The 20,593-nt window shown below is 46.9% G+C and overlaps 1 protein-coding gene across 2 annotated transcripts; it reads left to right on the top strand.

The window, feature by feature from the left end:
* The first annotated feature begins 62 nt into the window (after positions 1 to 62).
* Positions 63 to 20,551, top strand: COPG1 (COPI coat complex subunit gamma 1). Of its 2 annotated transcripts, none has more exons than XM_066326684.1 (24): positions 63 to 129; positions 3,767 to 3,819; positions 4,501 to 4,581; positions 4,675 to 4,746; positions 5,541 to 5,620; positions 6,508 to 6,583; positions 6,738 to 6,830; positions 7,158 to 7,244; positions 7,394 to 7,551; positions 8,191 to 8,324; positions 9,265 to 9,332; positions 10,071 to 10,259; positions 10,707 to 10,802; positions 12,312 to 12,555; positions 12,934 to 13,009; positions 13,309 to 13,412; positions 13,525 to 13,650; positions 14,047 to 14,115; positions 14,467 to 14,609; positions 16,014 to 16,185; positions 17,132 to 17,229; positions 18,499 to 18,637; positions 19,591 to 19,689; positions 20,284 to 20,551. In XM_066326684.1, exons 1-24 carry the CDS (start codon positions 102 to 104, stop codon positions 20,412 to 20,414), a joined length of 2,616 nt encoding a protein of 871 aa, XP_066182781.1. In that variant the 5' UTR covers positions 63 to 101; the 3' UTR covers positions 20,415 to 20,551. The 2 variants fall into 2 exon arrangements, with proteins under 2 accessions (XP_066182781.1, XP_066182780.1); XM_066326683.1 differs by lacking the exon at positions 63 to 129 and adding an exon at positions 1,090 to 1,239.
* The last annotated feature ends 42 nt before the right edge of the window (positions 20,552 to 20,593 follow it).

Genomic DNA, 20,593 nt, shown 5'->3' with positions numbered 1-20,593 from the left:
GCAGAGTGCGGCTGCCCCGTGCAAAGTACAGGGTGGTGCAAGCAAGGCAGAGGCCGGGGAGGCCTGCAGGGGAGCCACTGGAGCTGGTGGGGGACACGGCCATGCTCTTCGATGAGTACCCACAGCACGGTGAGTGAGCCCTTTCACTGTGGAGCGGGCACTGGCTTTGGCAAAGGGGCAGAAGCAACTGGGGTGACTTCACATTCCACAGGCAGAACAGATTTCAGGAAGAAAAGTGCCAGCAGAGGGTGGGTTGGGGTGAGGTGAGAAGGTGGGTAAAAGGTCCTTTTCTATCCTTGCCTGACTTGATGCTCAAGTGATGCCCGGGCAGTGCCTGGCCCCTTGAGATACCCCCCTGTACCCAGTGGGTGTGTGCTGTGGGGCTGAGCCTGGAATTTGTGGTCCAGGGTAGAGACAGGGTGCCAGCAGCAGTGGGGGACAGGGGTCATAGGAAGACCTGCCAGTGCTGGTGCATCCAAGTGGAACGCCCCAGGGCAGACAGCCTGAGTGACAACTGTCAATCCCCCAGAAGGGAGTCCTCTCCTGCCACCCCCAATTGTTCTTGGGACGCTGAGACTGCCAGGATCTCCTCCTTTCCATGTCCTGCCGCAGTGTCTCATCTGTGCTCCCCGAATATCAGTGTGTCCCCATGCTTCAGCCCCCTCTACCCCTAGCGTCCCCTTATCTCCCCAGTGCCCTTGCCCTGCCCAGCTCAGGGATCCCAGTGCCACCCCATATCACCGCTGTTCCCCCGGTACGAGTGCCTCCTGCCCCAGGCCCTGCGCTCTCCCCAGCCCCACTGTACCGAGCAGTGTCCCAGTGTCCGCTCCAGTCCCCGCGTCCCCAGGGCTGCCCCTGCCCCAGAGTCCCCCGGCACAGCCCCCGACCCCAGACCCCCGCCAGCCCCGCCCCTTGGCCAATCAGACTGCGCCATTGCCCATTGGCCCCGCCCTCTCCCTGTCAGTCACGGCTCCACGCCACGCCCCGGACACGTCTCGGGGGCGGCCCCGCGACTGCGCAGTGCGGCGGCCGCAGTGACAGTGACAGGCTGGCAGGAAAGGGCGGGGGCAGGAAGGGGCGGTGCCGGTGCCGGGACCGGGACCGGGATCGGGATCGGGATCGGAACCGGAACCAGGATCTAGGCTGGGACTGCCATTGCCACGGGACGGGAGGGCTGCAGCGACGGGCCGCTCGGTAGCACCATGCTGAAGAAGTTCGACAAGAAGGACGAGGAGTCGGGTGAGGGGAGCCCGGGGGTGCTGTGAGGGAAGAGACTCCTCTGTGGGTACGGAGGGGATTGGTGAGGGGGGACCCCTTCATGGCTCCGGGGAGAGCTGTGAGGGAAGAGACCCGTGCTGTGGAGAGGAGGGGATCTTTGGGGGGCACCCCCAAGGGAGCTGGTAGGGGAGGCTCAGTGCCAATTTGGCGGCAGGGGCTTGCTGGTGTGCATAGAACGCAGTGGGAAGCACTCTGGGAGCTCGATGGAAGCACTATAGAAGCGCTATGGGAGCACTAGAGTGGTCTGCTGCCTCCTTCCCACAGCTGTACCCAGAGGCTAAACTGGTTGCACCGGCACAGCACATCGAGGTTACCTGCCACATCAGCAGGTGCAGAGCCTGAGACTAAATATTGGCTATATTAGCCCTGTTCACAGCTGCCCAGCTCTCGAACCAGGTGCTATAGCCAGGTAGAATCAATTCATAGTTTCTGGCCCCACAATCACTGCTACTTTCAAAGGATCAGAAAATCTGAGAGCACCAAGGGAACATGAACTGATTGCCTGACTTTTCAAAACTTTAGTCCGGTTAGTGAGGAAGAGGTTGATGTCTTATGTGGTTTGTAATTCAGGTGGAAGCGATGCATCATAAGACAGTGTTTCCTTTCATGGTTTCCCTCTGTGTTATCTTTTTCACCTTCCTATGAAGCTTTCTACACAGCTTGGTGTGCATAACAAATCAGTGTGTCCTGAAGCAAATTGATTCAGTTTACATCTTGGTGATTGTTCCGTGTGACTCTGCTTGCTTTTTATCTTAATGTGCATTAAATGCTTTGCCCTTGTTTCCCTTTTCCAAGGCCTCCAGTGACATCTTGATAAGCAGAGAATTTAGTGAGGCAGCTGTTAGAGGGGAATTGCTCTTGGCTTTAATTTTGGGGGCTGTTGTTCATTTGTACCTGCCATACACATCAAGGTACTGACATTACCTATAGCTCGGGCTGGCAAAAGATGCAAGTATCCAGTTAATTGGCTTCTGTGTCTTTGCTTTCCATGAATGGTTTAGCTGGCCTTGAATGATCTGCTCCCACTCCCTTTGACATGTTATTTTGGCCACAAAATTATGTTTCTCTACCAATGAGAATAAATTGTTGTTAGTTATTCAATATTAGGAACTTGATGAACACACACCCTCTGCCCTCCCTGCATCTTTCTCCCTCTCTATGGAAGAAAACTGATGCAGGGTGCTGTGAGGACTGCAACCCCATGTACAAAGTATTTCAAGATCCTTAGTGTTACAGAAGATAAAGAGATGGTGCTGTGTTGTTCATGGCTGATTTAAGGATTGTAGACATGCTGGACCATGGAAGTACTAGGCTGCTGGGCAGGTTTTTTGAAACACATTTTCATAGTTATACTAGAACTGGTTCATACTCACACTAGAGACATTTTTGCACTTTCCCCTTGTTTTGTTCTACCTTTTCAACCTCACATAAGTGTTTTGTTCAGCCACCTGCTGTCTTTGTAAACTTCTCCTGAGCCAGAGGAGGGCATTTTATGAACCAGGAAGGAGCCAGGCTGCAGATGTGTTTGCTTTTGTATGTATGCTTACTCTAGAAAGGGCTCCTGACACCAGCCTAGGATGCTTCAAGCTTGGGTCGGGTCAGATTTTGGCCCAGGAGATGTTCTGTCTAGTGGACCAGGCTTTGGAACAAACACTGGAACAACCCTGAAAAAGGCTACATTTTGTCCCAGGGCTAGTCTGAACACAGATTCTGATGGAAACCTGCTTATCTAGCAGGTTTTGATAGATAGATACATAGATACATACATACATACATGCATACATACATACACATGTACGTACATACATAACTAACAGCTTTTGAAAAGCTGCAGTTCACAAATGCTTGGGAGGCAATGTAATAGAGACCATGCAGAATGAGAGTACTTTTCCCTCTGATTATTTCATCCTTAATTGCTGGGGTTTTAATTATTTAGTATAATTTACTTTGTTAAGTGGAACGATGAAAGTTACTTTGCGTCCAGCCTAGCTGGTCTGCTGTCTTGTTCTCTTAATTAGCGATAAAGCCAAAAATACTTTACTGGTGGATTCTTGATTGGTTTATATGGGAGGGATAAAACACTCCTAACTCACTAGTCTGGCAGGTGATACCTCTTTCTGTCTAAGTGTTTGTTTCTAGGCCTGTCCTATAGATGCCCTAACTGCCAGCAAGCTCCAAACCCAGGAGTGGAAATAGAACTTTGAGGATACAGTGGAGCACAGTTATTTTACAGTTAATCAGTCTACCTCAGCTCAGTGAGCTTCTGGAGGGGAGGGCAAATTGAAGAATGTAATGTCTGCTCTGCCTTCCCTGACTGCCATGAAGACATCCAATTAATATTACTTCAAAGAGGATGCTCTGATTGCTTGATATTCATTAAAAAAATCTCCCAAAAATTCTCAGACTGTTTTTAAATATGGACATGGTTAAAAAGTTGCTTTCCTATGGCACTATCCTTGGAGAAACTTTTACTCTCTTTGTTTTGCAGGTGGGAATTCCAACCCATTCCAGCACCTGGAGAAGAGTGCAGTCTTGCAAGAGGTAAATCTTCACACTGTCTCCTTGCTCTGAAAGAAATGAGCAACAGTTCTTATTTTATTATTGGACAGATGAAGGTAGAAGGTTGAAATAGTCTCCGTAACAAATTAAGGACTGTACACTATAAATAGTAATAAAAGGAATAAAAATATCTGGGATATCTCACCCCAAACCAGTGATACTGAGAAATTTGCCTTGGACACCCCAAATCTCTTGTGGATGACAAAATTAATGAGAGGGATGTGAGTGGTTATTAAACAGTTTTATGAATTTTCTCTGAAGAAATTCCATTCTTTTCAGGAGCAGGTGAACATTTCGATCAATCCCCAGCCCCTGCTGTTTCAGCATTCTCTGTTTGCTTGTGAGGTTGGAAGTGGTATTGGCTCAGTGAGCTCAAGTTTATCTGTCAGAAGAGTGGTGTTTTAGCTAGCACAGTGCAGACCTGTGTGAGTTAAAGTGTGATGAGAATTTAGCCTTTAAATCTTTATTGTTCTTGGATTTGTAATCCCAGGCTACAAACCCAGCTGTTTAAAGGGGTTCATGTTTAACAGGAATTAAAGGAAAATCTGATCCAAAGTCATTAAGTATCTTGCCATACCTCACTCACAGTGTGTTGTTAGGACAGGCAGGACAGTGTTTGCAAGGGGGTGTCACTATCATTCTTTGTCTGTGCTTTGTTTCCAGGCTCGAGTGTTTAATGAGACCCCCATAAACCCACGAAAATGTGCTCATATTCTCACCAAGATCCTGTATCTCATAAACCAGGTAAGAGAGAGAAAATATACATCTATACAGACACGTGCATCAGGCCCAAAGCTGGTTGTGATAATTGGGATTTCCTTCTTCCTGAATGACTAGGGGGAGCACCTTGGTGTCATGGAAGCTACGGAATCCTTCTTTGCTATGACCAAGCTGTTTCAGTCCAATGATGTAAGTCTGCCTTTTGTTTTCTGTATTTACCTGGTGGGACAAGTTGTCCCTTGAGATGCACATTTTTATGCAATCAGCTTTTCTGCCGTGTCTGAAGCTACCTGATCTGAATGGGAAGAGTACGGTGAAAGTTTAGAAATGGTGATCAGCTTCCTAACCCTTCCCAGTTCTTGTAGCAGCTAAAGTAAAGTATGCACTGCTCTTGAGGCAGAGATTCCTCTCTCTGAACTGCCATTTAACTCATGAGATCATAGTAGGCAGCTGGATTTTACTGTGCTTTGTGCCCAGCATTAAATTATCCTGCTGAGTCAACAACTGTGTGTTTTGGAGGAGGCTGGGAGTTAGTGCCTACCCACAGCAGTAGCACTGTCGTTAGCTGTCCCCTAGACTGCAAGGCATTAAAATCATGAAACCAGTGTAGAAATCTCCAGACTCAGGCATATAAATTGTTTGCTTTCTTGCTTTTGAAGCAACACAAGGCTTTCAACCAGCAAACCAGCAAATAGTTTCAAGGCATTATTTTTGTTCATGTGAATGACAAGTGGAAGATGAAACTAGATCCAGCTAAATCTGATATTTCTATGGCCCCCCATAAGACTGAGGGATTTAGAGGAGGAAGAGGTGTTTTGTTAATCAATATGGATTTTGTACATCTTTTACACTCAGGGAGTGAGGCACTCTGAAGGTATCAGGTTTTTGTGATCTTCAAGATAAAGTTATGTAAGCAGGGAAAATTGAGATCCTTTCCTATCTGGGATCATCTCAACTGATGTTCTTGCTTATTTGCTTGCCAGCCAACTATTCGCAGGTTGTGTTACCTCACTATCAAAGAGATGTCTTCTATTGCAGAAGATGTGATCATTGTTACTAGCAGGTCAGTTAACTTCACTTTTCTTGCTGTAATAGTGACATACCCTTCAGTAGTGTCTGTCCAGCTTCTTGAAGATAATTGAAGTCCCTAAGCAGGGCGATGACAGGGAATGCCCTTGGTGAGGTCAAAGTTTTCCTTTATAAAAGACCATTAAAATACAGACATTGAACTCATAGTGATGTATGCACAATGTGCTGTGTCCCCGTATCCCATGCCCATGGATGTTTGGAGCGTCTCTTGGTTACATGATATGTAGCACTGCTGTTTTTTCCCCTTTTGCAAAGGCTTTTTCATTAACTCCTGTCTGAATGTATTGAAATGTTTTGAAGAAATCTGGCATAAATCTCAAGGCTTTCAACAGGTAGACAAGGATTCACTTCTCCTGGAGCAGCACAGAATACAACCTCACCAGGGAACAAAGTTCCCTCTGTGAGTCATTCCTGAATTGCTGATCATCCCAGTGAAACGCCCTGTTGGGGAGTCAGGAGCCTGACAGTATAGGGTCTGTAAAGGGCTGAGGTGGAAGCCAGTCTTAAGTGCTGTGATATGATGAACTCCTGGCCATTCACAGATGGTCTCACACTGACCAGGACCCTGGGAAAAGGGCAGGAATGAGTGTTCAGTAGGAAGGACAAATGCCTCAGGGGTATATGTATGTGCTGCAGCCTCACTTGGTGAACAGGAGCCCATGCAACTTGTTGATGGGCTTGGGACCTGAGTACTGATCTTTTCTCCTGCCTTCCCACCCCAGTGGGATTTTCCTGAGACCTGCAGCTGCCTACTTGGCTTTCAGCCATGGTGCTGGCTGCCTGCTGCTCTGTGTGCACTGTGTGTGCACTTGAGAGCTGCTGGCTCAGGAGTGCCATATTGAGAGCTTCCTGTTTTCCCAGCTTAACCAAAGACATGACTGGGAAGGATGACAATTACCGAGGCCCCGCTGTGAGAGCACTCTGTCAGATCACTGATGTAAGTACTGCTTTTCCCATGGGGCAGCTCTGTGTCCTTCACTTTTTTCTACTTTATCCCATCCCACTTTCCACTCTGCTTTTCATGCCTTTGCATCCCCTTTCACACTCCAAAGGGCTTTCCCATATCAGCTGTTGTTTCCCTCTCCCTGCAGAGTACCATGTTGCAGGCCATTGAGCGCTACATGAAGCAGGCGATTGTTGACAAAGTGTCAAGTGTGTCCAGCTCTGCTCTCGTGTCTTCCTTGGTATGTACTCCCTGCAGCATGGGCCTGAGGGACAGTCAAGCAGGGAAGCAGTCATCTGTGGTGGGACTGGACATCTTGGGAGTTTCAGGATTTTGTTGCTATTCCTGTCTTTGTGAATTGAGGAACTGGCACTGACTTTGCTAGAGATCATCAACCTCCTGAGACTGCAGCTGTCATGGCCAGGTCTCTGCATGCTGATCCCTTGTTTTTCTATAAGTTGCTGCTGCCCACACACTCATGGGGAAGGCTCATTGCTTCTTAATATAAGCTAAAGTTCCCAAAGCTTCCTCCATCCTTATGAGTTGTTGTGGCTTCATCTCCTTCCAGCACTTGCTGAAGACCAGTTATGATGTAGTAAAGCGCTGGGTGAATGAGGCTCAGGAGGCAGCTTCCAGTGACAACATCATGGTGCAGGTAGGACACCCACCCCACCAGGGGAATACTCAGCAGCAGCTGGGCATGGAGCAAATTGCTGGAGCTCAGCCAAGCACCTCTGGACAACAAAGGGGACAAAAGGGAGAAGAACCCACCGTGGGTTTGTGACGTTCTCTTTCTCTACACAGTATCATGCTCTGGGCCTGCTGTACCATGTGCGGAAGAACGACCGCCTGGCGGTCAACAAGATGCTCAGCAAGTTCACACGCCACGGCCTCAAGTCCCCATTTGCCTACTGCATGATGATCCGAATAGCCAGCAAGCTGCTGGAGGAGGAGGCTGGCAGGTGAGTGGGCTCATTTTCCTTGCTGAAAGAATTTCCTGGTCCTGCTTCCATCTCCTCTCACAGGCTCACCTGCCATCTCATTATTTCTGTCTTTGAAGAGCATCGTGCAGCTTCTACCTCTTATTGTTGGATAAAAGCAGAGAAAATATAGGATGTCCATGGTTGTTTTGAAATTACTTCTGTCAGCCTTGCTTGCACATCAAATACTATCTTGTTTCTCTGGACTGTTTTGCATAGCTGTTCTTTGTTTTACTTCATTTTCTCTGTCTTCTGTAATTGTTTATCCAGCATGTATGCAGTGTGACTTCCTGGTGGGTAAGAGTTGTGGTGTGTACAGTCATTTCTTACTGTCTGAGAGTTGAGGGAGATTCCCTTTAGCCTGAGATTCCCTTCTCTTTCCCTATGGCAGAGGGTTCTTCTCAGAAGGGAGCCTGACTTTCAAGCATGCTGGAAGTACAGTATAATTACCACTGCAAAATCTGGGTATGGAGTGGGTTTATGGCTGCTTTTACCTTTCCATGGTAAGGTGAGACCTTACCATGGAAGATGTGAGACCTGGCCATTTCTACTGCTGGATTCTTAATTTCTTTTAGTGCCTTTGCTTTAATTCAGTCTTGTGGGGGGGGTTTTGTCCCATAGCCGCGATAGCCCTCTGTTTGATTTCATTGAGAGCTGCCTAAGAAACAAGCACGAGATGGTGGTGTATGAAGCTGCATCTGCCATCGTTAACCTGCCCAACTGCACTGCCAAGGAGTTGGCTCCAGCTGTCTCAGGTAAGTGTGGTGCTCATGGCCATGGCGAGGGAGTTATGAGCCTCCAGTGGTGACATCTGCTGATTGCCCCCCCCAAAAAAGGGCCTTGTGTAGTTTCATGCTTGGGTTCCCTCACCCCTAGGATCCAGCCCTGGCTAGCTATTGACCTCGGGGGGAAATCTGGGCTAGGACAAAGATAAAAGACAAAAAGGCGCTCTTAATCCTCATGGGACACAGTCCCAAAGCTTTAGTGTAGAACCTACACCTTGGAGCCCAGGAGGAAAAAGAGGGCCAGACCCCCTGTGCAGGGAGTTTTAAGCCCTAGGGAAGAGGGGAAGGGGGGTCTGTTGACCAATGTGCATGGACCCAGGGGGAGAGGAGAGATAGGGGGTATCAGGTGAAGGAGGTGCAAAGGTACATGGGAAGGGATAATCAAAAACACTCAGTGCTTAACAAACTAACTACTTAGTACAATACAACAGTTTCAGGCTTCTTATGCTGCTCTATCTTTTTTTGCTTTATGCTGCTGCCGAGAGCCTGTGGTGTGTGTGAATAGCTTTGTTCTTGTAAAGGTATTTCCTGGTGTGTTCAAATGCTGGTTACTTCATGGGTCAGTTCTGGGAAAGGAGTGGAGTTTGCATAAAATGGAGAACAGCAGTTGAAATTAACTTAATAGGAAAGGTGACAAGGTGATGAATTTGGCTTTCACAAGGAGCAGAGGATAGCAGCACTGTGGAAGAAGAGGGAGGCAGTTAAGAATTAGTTGTCAGCAGGGATATGACAAAGGCAAAGGGAACAAGAAGAAGGGAGGAATCTCCTAAAGGTACAATTGCTTAAGCACTTTTCTAGTTACCTTATGTTTGCAACAGTCTCTTCACTGAAGCTCTTGCTTTAGGTATGAAGTGCTTCTCGGTAACAGAGTGCCTAAACATCTGTCTTTGTTGGTTTTCCCACCTTGCAGTTCTGCAGCTGTTTTGCAGCTCCCCAAAAGCAGCACTAAGATACGCAGCTGTCCGTACCCTCAACAAGGTAGGAGCAAGTCTCTTGGGAGCTCCAATAGTATCTCATGTGCAGGGAGGTGCAGACTTCAGAAGAAGGCGGCGGTCAGATTATGTGATGATTTTGTGTGAATAACCTCTGCCTTGTGCTACAGCCTTACATTTCATTGCTTTTTGTCTGGAATAAAACCTCAAAGAGCACTCTACAGAAGGAAAAAACCCTGATAATTTTCACTGGTCTCTTAGAGTGTCACTGGTCCTCATGTTACTGCTTTCCCTTCTGAGCTTCCCATGGTGAGGAAGCTCCTTGTAAAATGAGGATCAAACCTTGATCATAGTTCTTGCCTGCTTCTGTGGTAGTCTTTGCTCCAGCTTTTCCCTTCTTCTTATATAAACTCTGTGAAAGAAAAAGAGAGAATGGCAGTGTCTGGTAACTGCTGTGCTTCTGCTCATGGAGCTGTTTTGCACAGCTAGTCTGGCTGAATTTTTGTTGGAGTACATAGCTTTCTTTTCTTATTATATAGAGGAAAATCAGAGAGCTAAAAATAATAAAAGATAGTTTATTACTACTGCTTCTCTTCCAGCAAGGGGTGCAATTCTGCAGGAAACAAGACCTTGTTACCTTAACTCCAGATTAGCTATTTGTCTGAGATATCCGTCATGTGCGGTCTATACCACTTTGTGGGAAGGAGTGAGTTTTGCTGTGGGTTTTGCCAGCTGGACCTTTTGCGTCTGTTGAGGGATTTTCACTCTTCCTTCGCTGCTGCAGGTGGCCATGAAGCACCCATCTGCTGTGACTGCCTGTAACCTGGACCTGGAGAACCTTGTGACAGACTCCAACCGCAGCATAGCCACCCTGGCCATCACCACGCTGCTGAAAACTGGCAGTGAGAGCAGCATTGACCGGCTCATGAAGCAGATCTCCTCTTTCATGTCAGAAATCTCAGATGAGTTCAAAGTAAGGAAGTGAGAAAAGGAGGGACACCTAGATGCCTTAAGAAACCTTGTGGTCTTTGTCCATGTTTGTATGTGTGCTCTAAACCTGCATGGAGCTGCTTCTTCCAGAAGCAGCAGAATATCTGAAGGAAGGAGAAAGTATTTGAGGCTGTCTGCCTCAGTCCTACATCTTCAGTCATGTGCTCTCTTCTGGAGACATGCCTTCTGAGAATCAAATCTTGTTCTTCTTCCCAGTGGGTGTGGGCTTTCTTTAGGGGCTGGCAAGTGCATAAAGATCTATCTCTTCCAGTTCTTAGGATTGTACCTCCTGCAACTGCATTTGTTGAATAAAAAAAGACAAAACCATGATTTCCAAGCTAAGGAGACCAACACAAAATTGATACAATTGAGCTATTTTTTCTTACATGGTGAAACAGAATTGTTTTTTACTTGCCTTCTTTTCCTGCAGGTGGTAGTGGTGCAGGCCATCAACGCTCTGTGTCAGAAGTACCCTCGCAAACACGCCGTCCTCATGAACTTTCTCTTCACTATGCTTCGGGAGGAGGTCAGTTTGCAGGCAACTATGCCTTGCTTGTGTACATGAACAGTACTCTCTCTGTGAGTGTCAAGCTTTTACTGATAAGGCTGTGCAGTGAAAGACTCGCTCTTAAAAGGCTTGCAGTGTAACTGCCGAAATGCCCAGCTGTGCACAATAGTTGTAAGCATACTGTCAGGCATATTTTTAATGTGGTTTTTAGTCTGTGATTTTTTTTCTGAGGGTTTATTAACTCTCAAAGCAAATGCAAGCAACAGCAGATCTGTTGGCAGTCTGTGTATGTTTCACATTTGAACCAGCTTTCTTTTATACTTTGTGTATAAGACAAAACTTGTTGGAATTTGCTGTCAAAGATTCAATAACAACCTATTTATTGATGACATGGGACCATTTTTGCTCTAGTATCTGTGCTGTGGCAGTGCAGGGATCACCTGTAAGCATTCTCTGCATTCAGTCAGACAAAAATTGCAGAAAGACAGCTTTACAGAGGTTTGCTGTGGCTGTTTCTAAAAGAGCAAACATGCCTGCAGCACAGCTGGCACAACTGCTTGCTCTGACATCACTTCCTGCCAATTACAACCTCTCAGTTGGAACAACCCAGAGCATCTCACTTTGCTCCTGTGAAAAGTGGACCATTCTCCTTTCCCAGATTTTCTGTGGGTGGATTTGTGATGTGTCCAAATCTTGGTTTTTTCTGGCCCTGTGACGTGTCTTAGTCGTGCAGATTCCGAAGAAAGTTTTCCACTTTCTTCTCAGGTGTGTGATGGATGATGACAATTAAGTGGGAGACAGAGACACCTTCTACCCGAATGTATAATTTTGAATGTGGTTTTGTACTTCAAACCATTCTGTTTTAAGGCTTTTTTAATCTGAAGTAGCTCCAGAAAGATCCAGATGTCCGGCACTGTGCATGTAATTGGCAGAGGGTAGTGTGCAGTTTAATCCCCTGGTGTGTATTGAGGACATTAGTAAATAATGTCTGAAGATAGCCAAGCATTCCTGGCATGTCAGGTTGTGGCTGTACCTGGGGAGGTATTGATTGCCTATCATCCCACACTAATGGAGCTATTTGCTGCGTCCTGCTGTGGCAGATATGATCCTTCATACATTTCTGTTGTGATTCATCCTCAGATGTCTAGTGCTAAAGGGGAGAGGGTTGGGTTTTTTCTCCTCCCATATGGCTGTTTTTAAGCACTAATTCTGGCAGCAGAGGATTTTGATGGAGATAAAAGCCCTTCAGCCAGATGAATCCTTTTACTCATGGGTTAGAACTTGGGTTTTTTTCTCCAGTGCAGCCATTCTGAAGGGAGCTGGCAAGAGAGCTTGAATATTAGCTGACCCTCTGGGTGTAAAGAGGGTCAAAAGTGAGGGCAGAAATACTGCCCTCTTCCTTTCAAACACACATTAAAAATTGCTGAGTGTGAGTGACCTTTCAAAAGAATGTTTCTCCTGTCTGGCTAGCTCAGTCTATAAAATACTCTGAGATTTCCAGCTGAGCAGTTCTCTTTTGCTCCTCAGGGCGGCTTTGAGTACAAGAGAGCCATTGTGGACTGCATCATCAGCATCATTGAGGAGAACTCAGAGAGCAAGGAGACAGGACTGTCTCACCTCTGTGAATTCATTGAGGACTGCGAGTTCACTGTGCTGGCCACTCGTATCCTCCACCTCCTGGGGCAGGAAGGGCCCAAAACCAACAATCCCTCCAAATATATTCGCTTCATCTACAACAGGGTTGTTCTGGAGCATGAGGAAGTCCGGGCAGGTAAATGACAGACCTGAAAAGCTCTCTGCCCTTAGACAGATCTTCAGGGAACCATAGTGTATGAATGCCTCTGCTTTTGAGAGCTATGATTTGCTCTAGGTCTGAGCAAATAGTTTTATACAGCAAAGATCCTGCAGTACTATTGATGGGAGAGGCAGCCTGTGGCTGAGAAGTGGGAAGGAATATGCAATGGCTCTGAAACTGCAAAGGTTTGCAGACACTTCACCTCTGCTTCTCTCTTAGTCACAGTTTTAAACTAGTGCACACAGTTTACTAGTGTAGCATCTCTGACATGGCATTTGATCAAGGCCAAGAAATGGAGGAAATTTCAGCTGATTCCTTTGCTTTCTAATTCTGTTTTCATTGCTTTTGCTGCAGGTGCTGTAAGTGCCCTGGCCAAGTTTGGAGCTCAGAATGAAGAGATGTTACCCAGTATCTTGGTGTTACTTAGAAGGTCAGTTGTGCCTCACAGTTTTTCAATGTCCTGGCTGAAAAACCTTGTTTGCTTGAGAGCTTGTCTAGTCTCTCCTACCTGTGGGTCTGAGAAGGTGCAGGAGGTACCCGTGATCCTGTGATAGGATCACCTCTGCATTCAGCACCACAAAGTGGACAGAAGCCATGTGTGGCAGATTACTGCTTTTCTAATACAATTACTAGGAGATTGCTGGATCTCTCCTATGGCATGTTTTTTCTGGCCCTGTTATGTTTCTTAGTCATGTGGATTCTGAAGAAATTTTTCCACTTTCCTCTCAGGTGTGTGATGGATGATGACAATGAAGTGAGAGACAGAGCCACCTTTTACCTGAATGTTCTGGAGCAGAAGCAGAAGGCCCTCAATGCTGGCTACATCCTGAATGGTACTGCAGGAAGGCCTTAAAACAAGTCTGGGCCACTTTCCTGGTTTAACAAGAGTTAAACTAAAGACCTGGCATTGTTGTGATTTCAGTGACATGTCTCTTGTGTCCCCAGGGTTGACGGTGTCCATCCCTGGCCTGGAGAGGGCTCTTCATCAGTACACCCTGGAGCCCTCTGAGAAACCCTTTGACTTAAAATCTGTTCCTTTGGCAACAGCTCCTATCATCGAGCAAAGAGCAGGTGAGGAATCAGGTCACGTGAATGCTAGTGGTTCCCTGCATTGGGCTTGCTGGGAATTGCTGAGCTCTATCCTATTTGAATTTTGTGGGATTGCATCTCCTGGAAAGACCAAGGCTTGCAGATCTGGTTGCTCCCACATTAATGTTTCACTTTAGTCCAACTGCTAATAATAGTAGTAGTTGGCAATCCTCACTAGAGCTGCTGCAGTTCTAAAGCTGCTTAGGAAGCCAAATATGGGTGTCTAGTCTATATCAAATGAGAAATGAGCTCCCTTGCTTTCCTCAATCAAATCCTTCTCCAGGCATTGATCTGTTTTCTTATTCAGTCATATCTTACTCTTTGCCTTCAAATCTTTTGGGCTTGTTTTTGTTAGATTGTTTTCTTTTTCATTTGCAGAAAATGCCCCTGTTGCTGTAGTGAAACAGCCAGAGAAAATGGCAGCAACACGGCAAGAAATATTCCAAGGTAAATTGATGCAAGGCCTCTCTTCAGTTCATGTGTGAGAACTCTGTAGCCACCTCTTGCTGAGCCTGCCTTTGCCCCTTTGGCTTCTCACCTTGCAGGGAGTGACAGGGGCCCCCAACTTAAGGTCAACTGTTTACTCCTGGAGGGTGGGGGAGCCTGCAGTCCTCATTTTTTCTGTCTTGCAGTAGATGTGAGCAAAGGATGACTCTTTTTCATTTTAAAAGTCTCTAGGGAATGTTTATGAGTATTTGATGGATACTTGCTTGCTGTAGCAGCTGAAACAAGGGGTTTGAAACTGCTAATACCTCCTTGTGTCTTGAGGATGGCAGTAACTTGGGTACTCTATTTCAGAGCAACTAGGGGCCATCCCAGAGTTTCGGGAGCTGGGCCTACTCTTCAAGTCTTCCCCAGAGCCTGTGGCCCTGACAGAGCTGGAGACAGAGTATGTGGTTCATTGCACCAAGCATACCTTTGTCAACCACATGGTGTTCCAGGTGGGTAGCTGTGGGGTGTGGTGCTGAAGACTCTTAGAATATAAGCTACTGATTGACTAAAAGCTTCATTGTGAAGACATGTCTAAGGGATATCATAGAATCACAGAATGGCCTGAATTGAAAGTGACTTGAAAGATAATCTAGTTTCAACCTCCCTGCCATAGACACCTTTCACTAGACCAGGTTTCTCAGAACTCCATCCAACCTGGCCTTGAACACTTCTGGAAGATGTAGCACACACAGTCTGTGTTCAAAGCACAACACTGCAATGAATAGTCCTTAGTTTCTTATTCATGGTAGCAGAACCCCAAAGAAAATTAATAAAGGTGGTGGAGTGTGTCTGAGTAGTGCTTTCAAGTACAGTCAAACCCAACAAGCCTAGGTGGGGCTGTTCTCACTGAGGAGCTGGCAAGGGTGTCTGTGTTCTTTCTTCAAAGTCCTCAAGCACATGGTTTGGGCATGAAAGAGTGAAGCTTACTGCATCTGAGAAGTTAAAAGGGTACCCACGAAAGGGATCCAGTATGGGAGAGCTCTTCATCTGCTGTATTTTGTTTTAGCCTGCTTTCTTCTGTACATCCTAGATTCTGTATATCCTAGATATCCTAGACATATGACCCTGCTGCTACATGTGACATGTTAGGATTGATGTGCCAGTCCCCTTGCCTGGGCTTCAGTGGGAGTCAGAGGCACAGTGAGTCCCTTGCTAGCTTGTGAGCAGCAGTGTTTTGTCCTTAGCCAGCTCCTTTCTCAAAAGCTCAGAACTGCTTACTGCTCAGAACAGCCCTCACAGGGTTGACCTTTGTTGTCCATTCACCTGATACAATTGTACGAGCTTAAGAGATTTGGCATTGCAGCTGGAATGAAGTCTAAACAGCAAGTTTAGACTTGCTGAAAACATCAAGCTTGCTGAAACTTGCTTAAGCTGTACCTTGTTTGAGCCATGTAAAGGATCATCTTTCCATCTGCTGTGAAGGTACTGTGTCCCTGTAGCTTCAAGTGGGATGATGTAGACAATACAATACTTGAATTTCTGTAGAGCAAAGAATTAACCCAGAAGTGACTGGAAATTGGAGGAAAAAGTTCCATACTAACGTGTGGAACTGAAACAGGCAAAATCTGACACATCCCTGCTATTTTAAGTCTTGTTTCCTTAAAAAAGAAAAAAGTTTGCTGAAGCACTGGACTCCTCAGCAGGGTTTTAGTTTCTCCCCTAAAGCATTTAAATGAGCACTCTAGTCAAGTTGCTCTGTAACGAGCCAGCTGATAGTGAGGTGCACCATGGAAACACAGAGAGCTGTAGGTTCACGGGCTGACACCAAGCTCCCACTGTGCCTAAGCTAAGTCTGCTCTTCAATGAGTAGTGAGCACCTTCAAGCTGTTGCTGCTTTTCCCTTATCTGTTTAGTTTGACTGCACGAACACCCTGAATGATCAGATCCTGGAGAATGTCACAGTGCAGATGGAGCCAACAGAGGGGTATGAGGTCATTGGCTATGTACCTGCCAAAACCCTGGTGTACAACCAGCCAGGTACCTGCTACACGCTGGTGGCACTGTCTGAAGAGGATCCGACAGCAGGTAAACAATCTGCACTCCTTTTTCTTGTATTGCTTATCCCCACACATTCTACCTTACATCCCAGCAAGATATTTATAGCCTGTGTGTGGGTGCAGCCCTGAGTGATGCTGAGCATGATTCGCCTTTGCTGTTTTGGGGGCTGTCAAGCCTTCCTTCTCCTCTGCTGGTTTCCTTGTTCTGTAGTACTGCCAAGCTGGGCTGTGAGAGCTGGCAGATGAGTTGTCTTTTGTACACCCTGGCATGTCCTTCAGCCTTTCTTTATGTTAGACATGAGGAGACTGATGCCTGTAAAGTGCTGAGAATGCCCAGATGCTCCCAGTAGCAAAGGGGTATTTCAGACAAACGGCTAGAATTTATGGGATGTCTGAATTGAACATCCCCCTCCCTGTTTGCCGCTATCCAGAACATGAATCAGGCTTTACTTGTGCTTTGGTCTCCCTGGTTTGTGCACTGGAACTATTCTCCTGTCATGTTGCTGCTGTTCACCCAGCAGTACCCATTTTCTAGGGATGAGTCATCGCTTCCTCTCCCAGCTGAGTGGTATTAATGAGCTGCAGCATTGCAGTGCAAGGGGCTTTCATTTCAGAGGTGCATGAACTGATCCCTGTATGTGGATCTTGCCTCTTCACAAGGTACTGGTGGGACATGTTTAGTTAGTATTCCCAATACAATGTGAGGTTCATTAGTAATAGCACTTGATCTGAGGATTATGGTCTTGTACAACCATCATAAGCCTGTCTTTATCACTGTTTGCTTAATGTTATAAATAAATAGCTTGTCCTTGAGAGACAGAAACTGTTAGACAGCTCTCTCTAGGTGGCTAAGCCTGTGCTGCTGACTGTGATGCGAAGAGCCTGGCTGCCCCAAACCTCCCAGCCCCGTTCTACCTCAGGAGAGTGTGGCTATGGTGGTAATGTGAGCTTTGCCTTTGCTTTCTTGTCTCCAGTGGCCTGCACGTTCAGCTGCATGATGAAGTTCACTGTCAAGGACTGTGATCCCAACACGGGTGAGACGGACGACGAGGGTTATGAGGATGAGTATGTGGTAAGAAGCTGGGCATGTACTTGATCATGGAAACTGCTGTCATTTTGTGGGGTTTTGCGATCTGAGCTCCGATCCCAGCAAGCAATGATGTGACCACCAACACTGAGGTGGGCAGCATCATGTAAAGGGAGTTCTTGCTGTCCCTAATGCAGATAGGAATTTGCAGAGCTTGCATTGCCTCATCTGGAGTATTCTCCTCTTGCACTGTAGGTGGACACGTGACTGTGCAGGATATATACGTTTTGGGAGGCCATGGTGCGTCCTCTAGGTTTGGCTGCCTGTACCCTATGGGCTCCAGCAATGGCACACTCAGGGTTGTGGAGACAGAGGGCTATCTGGCATCTTTCATTCTCCACAAGTTCTCCTGTGGTGGTACGCTTAATTGTCTAGAGGCTTGCCTGACACAGGAAAGTTGTCATGCTTATTACTCTGGGGAAGGTGGAGCTCTTCCCTCCCCAGCACTGACACTGCTGAACGCAGTGGTGCTGCAGGCACCTCTCTTCCTTGGAGAGGAAGGGATGTTGTTCACAGCCTCAGCTTGACCCATTAGCTCCAGAGACTGTTTTCTGTGTGTTGCCTGTCACTGCTGTGAATCTGATTAGAGGCACTGCTGTGCAGTGAGTCACTGTCTTCCCAGGAGTGGGGAGAGTTTTTCATAATGGAACATGCAAGGTTAACACTTCTTTCAGCTTCCTACCAGTCACCAAGGCAATTGAATGATACTTAAACAAACTCTTCCATGTGTTTCAACTAGAATCACGAGATTCTTTTCTGCAGCAATTGTTGGAATTAATGCAGCTGGTGTCCTGCAGTGCACTGCCTGCCCTTCATTACACACTCTGGAGGGACAAGCCTGGTTCTGCCTTGCACAGGTGCAATCACAGCAGCTCTAAGCTACCTTAGTGCTAGTGTTAGGTGATCGCACACGTCTGAGAGTGTCTCACTTTACCAGCCTACAAAATGATAAACCAGAAAGGCAGAACAGTTTTACATGCATTTTAGGGAAACAATACTCGAGCAACTATTTCTAAGCTTTTGTTTTTCCCTCTGTTTTGGCCATTTGTCCAGTACTTTGATCTCTGTCAGGCCAAGGGCTGTGCTTAGAGCAAGAACCTGGTTTGTAAGCCCTAGGAATGCCTTTCTCAGGCCTAGCAAACCAGAAGTGGAAGTGGAGGCAGTTTCCTGCATTCATCTGATCTCAGGGAATCCAGACTAAAGTTCGCTCTGAGGATAACAACCATGTTTCACTTGAACTGCTTCTACCACCAGCTTGAAGACCTGGAGGTCACAGTGGCTGATCACATCCAGCGAGTTCTGAAGCCAAACTTTGGAGCAGCCTGGGATGAAGTGGGTGATGAGTTTGAAAAGGAAGAAACCTTTACTTTATCTGCTATTAAAACCCTTGAAGGTAAGAAAGGGGGTGTGAGCACAGCAGAGCTCTTATTTTCCCTCTAGCAGGCAGAGTCCAGAGGCCCAGTCTGGCTCACCTTAAATCTGTCACAGAAAGGCTAATGGGGCAAAACCCTTCACAAGCTTTACACGACAGCTGTTGAATAGGGAGCTGCAGTTACTGTGATAAGAAGTTAGTTCAGATTTCAAAAAAACTAATGAGTGTTTTGTGACCAGTGGAGACCAGGCTGGATTGTGGAGGCAAGAGAATATCTTACTTTGCTCCTGTATTAACCCTTCCAAGCAGACAGATGATAGTTTAGTTATGAACTCCCACCATTCTTCTTGAGACTAGTAAGAAAAAATTAAAACAGCAGAAGACATGAGGTTGGTGAGCAGGCTGGTGGGGTAAACCCTCTTCTCTTCCATCACGTATTGAAGAGTCCTTCTATTTTATTCACAAATAAAACTATGAAAACTCAGTTCTTTTGATGGCTTACAGAGTGTCCTTGTCCTGTAGCCATTTCTGTGCTCCGTTGAAGAGTCCCTTGGGGTTTGAAATAGTCTCCCTGAGGCCTTTCCATATTTCTCCTGAAGACCTGTGTCACCTGCAAGACATTTCCTTCCTTTGCAAGTCCAGAGAAGCAAGCAGGCTGACAGGGCTGTGCAATAAGTGCAGCCAGCTGCGTTCTCCTTCTGCCCCTGTCTGACTCATTTCCCCTCTTATTTCTATTCCACATTTGCTACATCACATAACAGAATTCTCCCAGGTTGGTGGGGATTTTGGTGTGTTGTCTTTGCAATCCTTGTAGCCTCCAAAACCACAGTTCTGACCAGTGGTGTGCATCCGTTAGGACAAGAAATGTGAACTCTAACATGTAGGGAGAGCTTGAGTCACTTCTAGGTGCTCTTTATCTGCCCTTGTTATGATATCTGTGACACAGAGCCCATTTTATTTATTTTTTCTAACAGAGGCAGTGAACAATATTGTGAAGTTCCTGGGGATGCAGCCCTGTGAGCGGTCAGATAAAGTGCCAGATAACAAGAACTCTCACACACTGTACCTGGCAGGTGAGCTGTGGGGTGAGGTTCTGCTTAAGGAGCAGCTCTGGGAGGAGGTTGCACAGAGCTGCCTGTTGAAAATCAGGGCAGGAGTTTCTGATGGAGCCCACTGCACTCTGGGTTATATTTTGAGATTTGCTCCTGCCATGGTTTCTGTACCTGCAGTGCAGAATAACTGATCTTGGGATAAGGGAAGGTGTTGTGGTGGAGGGGATGTTGGGATCAGCCCCAGGCTCAGCTGGGTGGAATTTGCTGTCTCCTTGATCTGTGGCATCCTGCTTTGGAGCAAGCCTGGTGTGGGAAAGACAGCAGCCTTACCTAAGAGAGCAGATGAGTACCGGAGCTCTTAGACATGCCTGGATCTCTTCTCAGCTGGAGTTTATTTTACGCTTTGGTTCCGTGGGTTTTACAGTAGCAGGAATCCTAGGTATTGTATTTATGAATGGGAACTGAGCTGCTTTAGGGTCTCTCCTGGCTCTGTACTAGGATTTGCCAGACTGCCAGTGGGAAACCTGCCTGTACCAAACAGTAGTGTTCATCTTCAGACTTGCAGGGGAGAGCAGCCTGCAACACGCTCACCCTTCCTCCCCTTCGCCTCTCCAGGTGTGTTCCGGGGTGGCCATGACCTCCTGGTGCGGTCTCGTCTTGTTCTCACTGACACGGTGACTATGCAGGTCACGGCCCGCAGCGCAGAGGAGCTCCCTGTGGATGTGATCATGGCCTCCGTCGGATGAACCCCCCTTTCCAGGACTGTCCTGGCTCTGAGCCCCCACTGGCAGCAGAATAAGGATCACGGTCACTACAGCAGCTTTTGTGTTTTCTGCAGTACCGCTGCACTGGGGCCTTTGTCTATAAAATTACCATGTTTTAATGTCTGGCTACGCCGCGCCCTGTCCCCGGACCGTCGTAGCCG

This window comes from Sylvia atricapilla, chromosome 11 (assembly GCF_009819655.1).
Source record: "Sylvia atricapilla isolate bSylAtr1 chromosome 11, bSylAtr1.pri, whole genome shotgun sequence".
In the NCBI taxonomy this organism is placed as follows: Eukaryota; Metazoa; Chordata; class Aves; order Passeriformes; family Sylviidae; genus Sylvia; species Sylvia atricapilla.
This window is presented reverse-complemented; position numbering and strand designations above follow the sequence as displayed.